Source organism: Ixodes scapularis, unplaced genomic scaffold (genome assembly GCF_016920785.2).
Source record: "Ixodes scapularis isolate PalLabHiFi unplaced genomic scaffold, ASM1692078v2 PGA_scaffold8__174_contigs__length_109621045, whole genome shotgun sequence".
Taxonomy (NCBI): domain Eukaryota; kingdom Metazoa; phylum Arthropoda; class Arachnida; order Ixodida; family Ixodidae; genus Ixodes; species Ixodes scapularis.
Genome location: NW_024609883.1, coordinates 713,314 through 725,583, shown reverse-complemented (window position 1 = coordinate 725,583; position 12,270 = coordinate 713,314). Strand labels below are relative to the sequence as shown.

General features: G+C 42.7%; 1 protein-coding gene across 1 annotated transcript in view; it reads left to right on the top strand.

Annotated features, from left to right (window-relative positions):
* LOC8038365 (peroxidase) overlaps positions 1–12,270 on the top strand; it is a 264,537-nt gene that overhangs the window by 136,568 nt on the left and 115,699 nt on the right. Inside the window, exon 6 of the mRNA XM_029989515.3 lies at positions 9,252–9,407. Within this exon, the coding sequence (XP_029845375.1) occupies positions 9,252–9,407 (156 nt within the window). The remainder of the gene's footprint in view (positions 1–9,251; positions 9,408–12,270) is intronic.

Sequence of the window (12,270 nt, the reverse complement as noted above, 5' to 3'; positions counted from 1 at the left end):
TATGTTTCAAATGCACTATCAGCTTTACGGACGCAATGAAAGCCGCACATTCTTCAACTTTGTCTATTAAACTTCTACCATTTATCACAGCAGCAATTAGATTCCGACAAGCGTTTTTTCATTTTTCTTACAGGGGCGTCATTATTTTGACAGGGGAAAACTTGAGATTGTTTTTCTCCAATTTAAAAGCTTTTTGGGGAAAAAATGAAAGACGTTTACAAATCTGAGAAATCCTAAAGAAGGGGAGGGTACGGAGCGGAGGGTATGTCCTTGCTCATCCCTCCGTACCCTCTCCTCCTTCCGTCCTCCTTCCCTTTCCTTCTGCTCCTCCTCCTCCCCTTGCTTGCTTCTCCTCCTTCTCCCCTCCTCTTCTCCTCCTCTCCTTCTCCTTTTGTCCTCCTCCTTCTCTCTCCTCCTCCTCTTCTCTCCTCTCCCCTCCTCCTCCTCCAGCTAAATTTAGCTGGAAAATTGACGCCACGCGACTTCAAAACACCAATTTAATTTCCCCGCTAACTTTAGCAGGGAAAATGGCTTCACATGACCGTGCCACGTAACTTATAAACAAATTAGATTCCCCGTTAAATTTAGCATGGAATCGAATTGCTGTTAAGGTTACGTGAGCTGAATTCCCCGCAAAAGTAAGCGGGGAATTGATTTGTTGTTGAGGTCACGTGACGTCAATTTTCTCGCAAAATTTAGCACTGTCACGCCGACCCCGACGGCGACGTCGCGAAACACAAAATTGGGCGCCTAAGAACAGCATATCTTACCTGATTATTGCTGTCCGCTTTTCTTGACTTTGGCATATTCCCAGAGCCGCCTCCGCATATCTCGGGTCTCAGGTGAATGATCGTGATACACCCTGTGGGCCCACCCTTTGAACTCCTTAGAGTTTGGTATGACTACTTTTTTATACGATGTGAAGCTTATAATCATAGGCATTTTAGGCTTCTCATTGTACCCACGAGCACGCTCGGCTCTTTGCACCGCCTTTAGTTCGATCTCCAGATTCGTTTTACATAGAGCTTAAACCAAGTCTTCCTATTTGTACCTTAGTTCCAAATGCTTGGCGTCATCTATTCCATTAAAGACAAGATTTAGCCTACAGCTTCCGCTTTTCAGGTTAACGTGTGTTGTTTTTTTTTTTTACATCAGTAACTGGGTGTGCAAGTTTTCCTCTTGCCTTTGATTGTACAGACGCTCGAATATTTTGTTTTTATTTATACATATTGCCGGCTGCCAATCGGTAGCCAAGTTAGGAGAGGGCATACACAACATGCACATGATACCACCTAGTTACACGCATGTGAAATAGAAAACAAAGCATCTAGGAGTGCACATTTGAGAAATAATTAAAACTGGATCGGGGGCCTAGCTGGTTTATTGTGATCTAGAAGACAAAAATCACCCAAAAAACATGGAAGAACCGACATATACAAGACAGACTGCCGCTAACTTTCAGCTGATTTAATCGAGGCAAACCACCCAGCAAACAAGCATGAGCACTCTTCCCCATCATGCCAATCACACGTGATAAAACCAGCCCCAAAACACAAACAATAGATGACAATGATCTAAACATGCGTATGAATTCAACGTGACTTCACAAACCCTTGTAGAAAAGAAACTTCCTTGTTATTTATTAAAATCGAAGGCGTACTGATGCAGTTGTTCCCTGACAACTTTATAAAATGCTGAAGCGAATTCCTTAGCGGGAGAGGCATAGGTAGTGTTGGCGGGAAGATTGTATTATTCCCTAATGGTGCGCACCAAAAACTAAACGTTTAAGCATTCAGTTCCGTTTTAAAGCACCAGAATTGTGTTGGAATTCTTATGTCGCGTTTAACGAGATTTGTTGAATTGCATAACCTGCATATAAAATGTGGTCGATTATTTTAAATTATATGGCTGTTAGTGATAAAGGACTATGATTACAAACATATTTTATAACCCTATTATGAATAGGCACAGCATAAAAAAAAATTGCCAATCGTCTGTTAGGGTAGCTGCGGTTACAAAAGTAATAGACGTTTACGAACCACTGTAACGCGAAATTAGAGCGCAGCTCTTGAGGACGAGAAGGGAAGGGTACGGAAGGGAGGGCATTCTCTCCTCCTCCTCCGTACCCATAAAAAATGGTCTATGATCGTCTATGGAAAATTATATGGCAGGCTGTCACACGCTATGGCCCTCTATAATCGGTTATAGGAATCCATAAATACAGCTACAGCCAGCTAAAGAAAAAAGCTACGGCTCTGTGTCCAGAGACAATGAACCAATAAATTTACTTTACCCGCCTGTAGAAAATTCTCTGGCCGCCAGTCTAAATACTGAAAACCCAACAATTCTTTTATCTGCCCATAAAAAATCCTGTGGCCCCGAGACTAAAGACCGCGATTTAATGAATTGTCTTTACCCGTCTATAAAAACTTTATGGCCCCAAGTCCAAAGACTAAGAACCATTAAATTTTCTTTACACGCCTATAGAAAATCACTACCGGCATTTTCTTTTTATAGCAAAAACGCTCCAGGTTAGAAAATTAAAGCAATGCTAAATTTCTGTAATAGCGGTGGCAAAGCATGACCCAAGATATGTTTGTTCGAAAAATCAATTGAAATGGGTGTGCAACAATCAAAATTAATTATTACCTTCGTGGTGAAAATACATTACACTGGCACCAAACTCTGCAATGAAGCAATAGCTTGATTGAAATCTTCAGCACCAATGTACTGCATTTCGTCACTGCATTGTCAACATACTTCATCAAAGTTATTAAAAATATAATTATTAAATTTTAGTCAATTAGCCTAATGATCTACATTTGCTTTTTCCAGGGTGCTGAATTAAGAGATGGTGGCTACTGCAAGAGACAAATCAAATAATGTATTAAATACGAGAAATATTTGCTCCGCCTCTCCGTGTTTATGCGACAAAATGACGGCAGTCACCGGCCAAGTCGGATTCAAAAATAAGACTGCCATATATAGAGATAGTGCGAACTTATTGTACGTAGAGAGGTGCGGGGGTTCCGGTGTCGCTGCGTTCTTGTTGTCGTGTGGCGAGTGTCCTACTTGTGTTGTGTGTGTTCAGTGATGTATATGTATCTACCATGTAGCGTTTTAAAGTCGGGCAACTTGAAAAACATTTTTTAGAGTGTCCGGGATAAAGCGAGCCATAGGAAACCCATACACCCTTCTTTAGACCATATAAATGACTAGAGACACCAAAGGAAAAGCCCACAGGCAGCTATAGCATATTGAGAGCCAGCCATTAGAAAAGCGAAAGAGAGATACGGCTGGACAGTGATATTGCCATAGACAAAGCTAAAAAGGCCTAAAAGGTGACCATAAGAAATGCTAAAGAGAGCCATAGGAAATTATTTAGCTAATTGGGCCAAATAGCTAAAGCCGACCATACAAAGAATTTTCTATAGCCAACCAAGGGACACTTTTGTATGGGTACCATCTCATCCTCCCCTTCTCCGCTCATCCTGCTCCTCTTCTCATCCTCCTCCTCCGTAGCCTTTCCTCCTCCTCTATACCCTGCCTTCCCTCCCACAGTTTCCCCGCTAAAGTTTGCTGAAAAATCGACGTCACGTGACCTCAACACCGATTCATTTTCCCCTCTATATTTAGTGGGGTGGTTTCATTTGAGATGGAACACGCTTGTCGGGGTTGGTCTTTTGATTTTTTTTAAATATATGTAATTGCCCCATTTCTGAAAAACAAAAAACAGCTTTTCAGAATTTTTTTTTAAAAATATTTCGCTTCGCAAACTATTATTAAGTGTAGCGGGATGAAAATCTTTTTTTTTTTTGTTTTTACTCCGTGATTTTTTTACCCAGTTCTGTACGTTGGTATGAATACCGGAAGCATATAAAACTCACACTAAGTTTGTGTGCTCTTGCATGTTATTTTGACTATTTTTTTAGTTCAAAGGAAAATTCGTTTGTATTTTTGTTTATTGAAGTAAAAATGCCATACATCTTTGACAATCCGGTGACATCTTCAGAGCCTTGTAACTCATGAGTTATTATATTTGTCACCTATTAAATGCTATGCGGGTGTAACCCTATACATGAGCTATCGACGGGAAAAAGTGTAGTTTTTTTTACTGCATTTTTTATTTAAATTTGAAATATCGTCGAAAGTGAAATTAACCGATATTTTGAACCCACTTTATCGAAAACGGCCTTTTATTATTTCGTTCAATTTTTTTATTGTTGCTGCCGATCATATGAACTTTCAATTGGCTTGATGCGATCTCCCCTTTTTTTTGTTGTTGTATCTTCTTTAGAAGTGTTCGAAATCGCTCCCACGTTCTCACAACGGCCAAAGGCAGTTTCCACAGGTCGGCTTCGCTGCAAAGACTATACTGCTTATTTGTGTGTTCGAAGGCAGCGGGTAAATTCATTTCGATTGAGAACACTCGTGCTTGGCTACATGTTTTTTTTTTCTTAATTTTTAATGATGGAAACTGACACTCCTTAGTCTGATAGTTAGTGGTGCAGCGGATGTTCCGTTATCCGATGACTAAAGCCAGGGCACAAAGCGCGGAGAAAACGGAACGAGCTCTTCTTTTAGCCAGACCGGGGTCATATATCTGTTTGTGCTATACACAGCTTGAAGGCCCGCACAGCACGCCCGGCCCTTCGCGCTATAGGCCCATCTCCTTTACACCCAGGAAGCATCCGGCAGGGGCGCCAATCCATGACTTTCAACGGTTACAATAAAAACAACAATCCATGGTGTGTTTTGTCGCGTGCGATCAAAGAACCATGTAATTGCGCGTTCTTTATTGTCATCGTGTACATCAAAAATATGTAATATCAGATGTAGCTGTTTAAAAAGGAAAAGCAGTTTGCAGAACAAACGCGAGGAAAACGTACTGAGTTTACATGAAGCGAAGACAATCTTTTACAGAACACAAACACCAATTAGCGATAAATAGTCAGTTTTATTAATTAACTCTAATATATTTAGGATGCACTCGTAAAACAATATGTTGTTGTGCTTTAAGTAGTCCAGTTCACGAGCAACGCAATATTGGAACTTTTTGAGAACGGAGACGACCGAGCGCGGGGTCCAGCTGAACTTTGTACCGCAGCAGTCGGATGCGGCCGAGAGGTTCAACAGCGTGGTCAGTCGAGACGGACAGAACGAAAACTGGAGCCAAAGCGAGCGAGCGGTGAACCCGAGACGGTGACCCTCCTGTTTGAACGAGTCTGTGCAGTTAAAAAGAAAAGTGTTGGGTTTTGTTCAAGACTCATCGATATCTCTGGTGCCAAGAAGCAACGCTTCCCACATGCACAGAAGGCAGCGAAAGCAGTCACTTAATGTCTCTCTAGACTTTTAGTTTCTCCACTTTGTCGCACCGAACCTAATGCAATGATTGTACAGCCTTCGGGAATGTGGAAAATCGATTTGACGATTTTGCTTTTGGGGGCTGCGGTAGATTTGCTTTGCCTACGCCCACATTGCTTTGGTCTGGGAATAAATAACAGTTTGTTCTGTTTTCACCTTCAAAATAAAGCGCGTCCGGCCAAGGCGGACTTGCCACCACTGCACAAACAGCATCGGCGAATGTGTCTTTCATATTGCAGGATACTGTAAATCTCTTGCTAATGTCACCTTAGGTTCCTGGCCCGGCTCGCGAACTGTGCACCACACATGTGAGGAGCGTAATCCTATGTGAGCACCTACTGAGGCCCATTCTTCTTTTTTGTGCTTGCTGACTATATATCGATTTATTTCTCCAGTAAGTCGAAAAGCTAAACGCTTCTTGTCATTGTTTTAATTTTTTTTTAACGAATTTCTTTGACGTCCGCATCAAGGAGCCGTCCTGCGAACGAAAATTGTGTACTGTGGCGAGGTGCTTCAAGCCTTACAACCTGTGTATAACACAGACAGATATATGACCCCGGTCTGGCTACATTAAGAGCTCGTTCCGTTCTCTCCGCCGTTTGTGCCCTGGCTTTAGACATCGGATAATGGAACATACGCTGCACCGCTAACTATCAGACTGAGGATTGTCAGTTGCCATCATTAAAAGAATTAATAAAATACAATATGTAGCCAAGCACGAGTGCTCTCAATCGAAATGAATTTACCCGCTGCATTTGAACACACAAATAGGCACTATATTCTTTGCAGCGAAGCCGACCTGCGGAAACGGCGTTCGGCCGTTCTGGGAACGTGGGAGCGATTTCGATCACTTCTAAAAAAGATACAAAAAAAATATAAAAAAATGGGGGGACATCGCATCTAGCCAGTTGAAAGTTCATATTATCGGCAGCAATAGTAAAAGAACTGAGCGAAATAATAAATGGCCTTTTTAGATGAAGTGGGTTCAAAATATCGGTTGATTTCATTTTCGACGATATTTCAAATATTTGTATAAAAAATTGAGTGAAAATAAAAAAAAAAAACTTATGCCCGTCGATAGCCGACGTATGTGGCTACACCCGCATAGTATTTAATAAGTGACAAATATAATAACTCATGAGCTACAAGGCTCTGAAGATGTCACCGGATTGTGAAAGAGACGATGTTTGGCATTTTTTACCTTGATAAATACAAATACGAAAGTATATTCCTCTGAACTAAAAAATAGTCGAAATAACATACAGGAGTACAAATAAACTCAGTTTTGTATGCTCCCCGTATTCATACTAGCGTACATAACTGGGTAGGGAAATCACGGAGTAAAACAGATTTTCATCTTGCTCCACTCAATAATTCTTGTGAACCGAAATATTTTTTTTTTTCAAATTTTGAAAAGCGGTTTTGTTCTTTCCGGAAATGGGCAAATTACATATATTAAAAAAAAAATCGAAAGAACCACCCCGACAAGTGTGTTCGATTTCAAATGAAACCACCCAGTGGATAATTGAATTATTCTTGAGTTCACGTGACATCTATTTTCCCGCTTTAATCTAGCGGAGAAATCGAAGTTGTCTGCTGTATGTAGCGAAGAAACTTAATTTCCCCGGTAAATTTAGCGGGAAATTGAATTGGTGTCGATCTCACGCGACGTCAATTTTCCCGCTAATTTTAGCGCGGTTACGCCGGCGCTGCGATACACGGAAATGGGGTCCTAAAGGCCCGTTCACACTCTTGCGACCGATTACGACTGAGAGAGACGATATCTCTTAAAACTTCTTAAATATTTTCAGAATGAGGGAACACACAGGCATTGTGGCGCCATCTATGCGGTGACCCTGGAACTGAATTTCACAAGAGTGAAGGTTTTGCGGGATTTCCGAGGTCAAATGTGCGTAATACCCATAGAAAGGCTCGTTTATAACATTGACAAAAGTTTTTCGAGCCAAGAAAAAAAGGATAATGCGCGAGAAATAAAAAAAAAATATGCCGGACCGCCGAGTTTACACTGCTTCCTAATAGATGGCGTTAGTGTGTTCTCTGGTTTAAGAAGTTTTAAGGAACCCAGGTTTAAGAGGTCGCAAGAGTGTGAACGGGCCTTAAGAGCTGCGCTTTTAGAGCATCCTGTTTACATCATTCACCATAGGTTCTTGATTGACAAATGCAGTATGGGTAGCCTCTAATTTGCTCAAGATCGTTGCCGGCTCAATTTGTAGACCTATGAGCATTGAAATTTCTTTACTCAGTACGAGGATTTACCTCTACATAAACGAAAAGTAAGATGAAAAAAATTATAAAGTAGAAATCCCGGTTCGCCAAAAGGTGGAAGTATTTGCGAGACATTCAGAGCAGATTTCTTTGCGGTAATGGGCAGTAGCACTTGTCGTGAAACGAGCTGGCAACAAACACAATAGTTTACGATCGGAATACAATCCTGCGTAGGTGACAGTGGGGTCAGCCGCATGTCGGCGAGTGATCGGGCTTCAAGTCCCGCTATGCTCAAGTTCTCCGCTCTTATGTAGGCTTGGTTAAGGTCACGTGGTCCTCGGTGCTCAAACAAGACTGGTGGGTCAATGGGCGCCTCATCCGGACGATGGCCCAAGTTGGCGATAACTGGCAACTGGCTCTTGTTGTTTCTTGTCGGAACGCGACATTCTAATCCTGTTGTTGAAGAAGGTTTCAACGATAGCGGGAAGGCTGTATGCTCGCCATTCACGCCAGGGGAGATCACAGATCCGATTGCATTAAGGACCTGTGCAATTAATAGTGGTGCCAGTCACATGTCGGCACAGATTTCGGCTCCAATTCGCTTCTAAACGGACACACCATGACTGACGAAAGACGTGAAGCACTTGAAACTCAACAACTTTGTTTTCTCATAGAAGAGATAAGATTTTTTTAATTTCATCTAGAGCTATATGTTTTCAGTGGAAGCAAACGACAAAATAGTGTATATACATCCATCTAGTATTGTCTTAATGATAAAGATGAAAGAGCGTGTTGGTGAAAATACAGGAGTCAAAGTGTTTTTATTCTTTCTTCGACTCCTGTGTCTTAATGATGATTGTTTTATTTAGAAAAGGCGAGGAAAAATCCTGGCAAAACATTTTATGTAAACGATTGCCATAAATGTTAAGCGTAGCGCACGAATAGTTCTCAAGGCATGGAACTAATTATGAAATAAATAATTGTCAAAATCTGCCTAGACTATTGTCTGTAAACGATGTCAACATAAACTTGAGATGATCATTGCTGCTCTCTCGGAAGAACGAATCCGAAAAGCCCGACTTTCTTCCCAAGAGGCGATTCAGAAATACTGTTCTGATCATTTGCCCCGTCACCCTTTTGTGTCTGCATGTATAAACATAAACGTATGCGTTCATACAATACCGCCTAGAAGACAAGACAATATCTCCCTAAGCCTTAATCACTATAGACACTGAAATCTACGCGGGGCTAATTATTTGGTGCCACCGTGATGCATTCTTCGGCCTTGCTATCGGGTGCAATTTCATGATATGCAGAGCAATGGTTAGATGATGGGGACCGTCACGGCTTTTTTAAGCTGTCAGCGGCCGCAGTAGATCCAGGCAGGGTCGTCGAGCTAGCGTCATCGTTGCCGTCAAGGCGTCTTGCAGCGCCCCACAAAAGACAAGCGCGACGCCTGACGTACTCGGCGGCCAGTTTGCGGCGAACTCTTGTGAAGCATCGGCGTGTTTGCCGCTTGGGGCGGGTCGGGAATCCACTGAGTATGACGTCATGCGGAGGCCTTGTCTTCGAGGTTGTATCAGTGTTGATGTGCCTAACGTTGCCTCCACCGTGTAGAAGTAACGCTAATCAAGAGCTTTCACGACGTGTTTTGATCGTAGATCCGAATGATGTGATCGACTGCTGCTCCCCGGAGACGCGCAGCTCTCCGCGCTGCTTCTCGTTCGACATTCCGCCGACGGACCACTTCTTCGGCAAGTACGGCGAGCATTGCATGAACTTCCCTCGCTCGGCCAGGTGCCCGCTCTGCAGCCTCGGTGAGTGGACGGCCAACATGCTTTGCCAACTACTTGCACAACCACCAAAATCAAGTTTTCCGATTGTTTGACTGTTGCGTTCGTATCCCTGTAAGGTGTGTCCTAAGGCCTTCGGCCGTTGTTGTTTTTAGTTATCAATAGCGACTTGCCGTCGCAGGTGCAGACACAAAAACATCACTGGACACCCATGACTTAAAATTGTTTGTAAGTAATGTGCATGACTGTCTTTTATTACAGAACAACGTGTGTTCTATTGAGCAGTGGTGCTTAACAAATAGGGAAGACTCGAAGGAAGACATACTTACAGGGACAGGGGACAACAGAGACTCTCCTCTGTCCTCTGACCCTGTAAGCGAATAAGCTTTCGTGTCTTCTGCATTTCATCTCCGACGCTCCACATACTTAACAAAACTACTGCAACTTAATCGAAAAAAAAACTGCGGTCATGTCAATCACCAATAAACAGGAGAGCAGTGTTCAACTATAACCTCTCTTGAGATCGGATACGGCGCGCATCTCTTGTACAGGACCTTTGTGTCTAATGGGACTCCAGACTACATTTTCACCAACATGTGTTACACATAGCCAAAAAGGCATTGCGTAGTTTTGCCTCGATATCGCGGCAATAAAAAAAAAAGGAAAAATGTCCACGCCTTCGCTACGCTTGCTCTCTTTATTGCTCTCTTGCCTGGCTACGTTTAGGGTTTCTATCTGTAATATGAGGCTCTGTTTCTCTGACCTGTAACAGTGTAATCGAAAAGGTTCAGCGGAAGTTTATTTCTATCATATAAGATAGAAACATTGGTTATCGCCGTTTTTATAGCTTAGTTCTATCTTGGCCGATTATTCAGTCTCTTCACGATTGGAGGCTTGCGCGTGATATCACATTTTATTAAAAGTTGTGCAGAATGTCCTTTACAGTGATGATGTGTTCTTATCGCTGTGCTTCCGTGTTTCATATGGGAACACCTGTAAATGTCATCACACGTTTTATACACATATTCAATCAAACAGTTCAATGACACGGTTACATTACACATACAATTCCATGTTTTCGCATGGTAACATTTTCAATTGGCTTTTTATATCGATGTGCACTCGCCAACGAGAGTGTTGTTACATGAGACATGTTATATTAACTCTATTGTGTCCCTGGGAACTAGTATATTGTGTGCGGTTTTTGCTATTCAAGCCACCATGTAGATGACAACGTGTACTGTCCAGTAGGCCTCACGGCTGTTGACAGGCACTGAATAAACTATAGATCCATCTATCCACCTCTTGTAACGCTTTGTTTCAGCATTCTACTTACACACTCTACTTCTGAATAAATTTAAACTTCTACTGATTGTCCTGATAAAAACCAGGGTACATGAAACTGTCGTGTGTGTTGTGCAACCACGCAAAGCTCCCCATAACCAAGTGCAACAATATATAACGCACGCGCAATTCACGAAAAATGGATGCAGTGCTCCCCGGACTTGTCAGGATGTCCAATACAAAAAGTTTACTACAAGCTACTTTATATTAGCTATGCGCCCGTACAGGGTGGTTGAAAAACCCTGGTGTCTGAAAGGTCATAATTCTGGAGCTTCTTGTTAACGTCTGATTGTCAGTTCAAAGCTTATTCACCACCGCACATTTACCTGTAAGCGGCGTATCAATTGACGTAGGAAGCTCTATTATCAAGGAGAAGAAAATACGGACACTTCAAGGACTCCCAGAATATGAAATTCCAGGCATCGGCGTGCCAACGGTGCAGATTATCTTTGATATTTTGCACATTAGGTGTGGTAGCAGATTCACCACCTCCCGGCACTACACGTATTATGGAGTTAAAGTCTTTCCTAATGGAACAACTGAGGCATCATGCGGCGTTGTCCTTCATTGCATGCTAGGTCAATTTTTATATGTTATTCCAGAGTCGGGTTGACTGTTTAATTCGGCGCAGGCCATATTTAGAGTCCAGAGTTGTTTATACTTCTGTGATTGACCCAGTTCCCAGAGGCCTATATCGAACGTTGAATTACATTTGCATAGCTTATGAACAGCAAAACTGGATTGGAGGAAAACTCTGGCTATTAATTTTTTCCAAGGAGGGGGTGGAACATTCGTTAAACAAATGCTGAACGGCGAATTTCGCGGTCGCAAAAGGAGAGCATTGTACGTCAAGGCTGCACTCCTCATTGAGGGGGACAGGCTGAGTGTCATTAAACCGACGTAGATAAAACGCATTGTTGTTCTTGACTTCTTTAGGGTGACATTTGCTTAATAGCAAGGCTGGAGCGTTGAAGTTCTGGAGTCAAATGGCAGAGGCCATTTGAACGGTAGTCGAATCCGTTAGAGCAGTGCAGCTCGGAGAAAGTAGAGAGCAATCTCGCTCTGCAGTAGCAGCGACCCTAAGTTCAATCCTCACCCCTGCCCGTTTCAATCTGAATGAGTTTCGCATCAGCTTGGTTGTGGATCACTACTGCATATTGTACTATTTCAAAAAGCTTTACTCCTGCTTAACACAGCAAACAAATAACAAAACACAGACGTCTTGCCATTTATACGGGTGGAGTCTTCGCTATACATTGGCCATTGCGAAGGGGGGGGGGGGGGGCGAACCAGACTATCACTCTAAAATATCCCTGTACACGTCCGGCACGAGCCCGCGGTTGATATTGCAGGCCGTGTATGCATGGCATCAGTGTTGCGGAATGGGCACCCCCATTCCATTCCAATTCCATTCCGGGGAATTAGAGTTTTCGATAATTCCATTCCTTTCAACTCCTAGGAATGGGGACACGGGGCCCGTTCCCACTCCTGGAATGGCTGAGTCGCTCCATTCCATTCCTCCAATTCCTAAACGTTAAGAGTG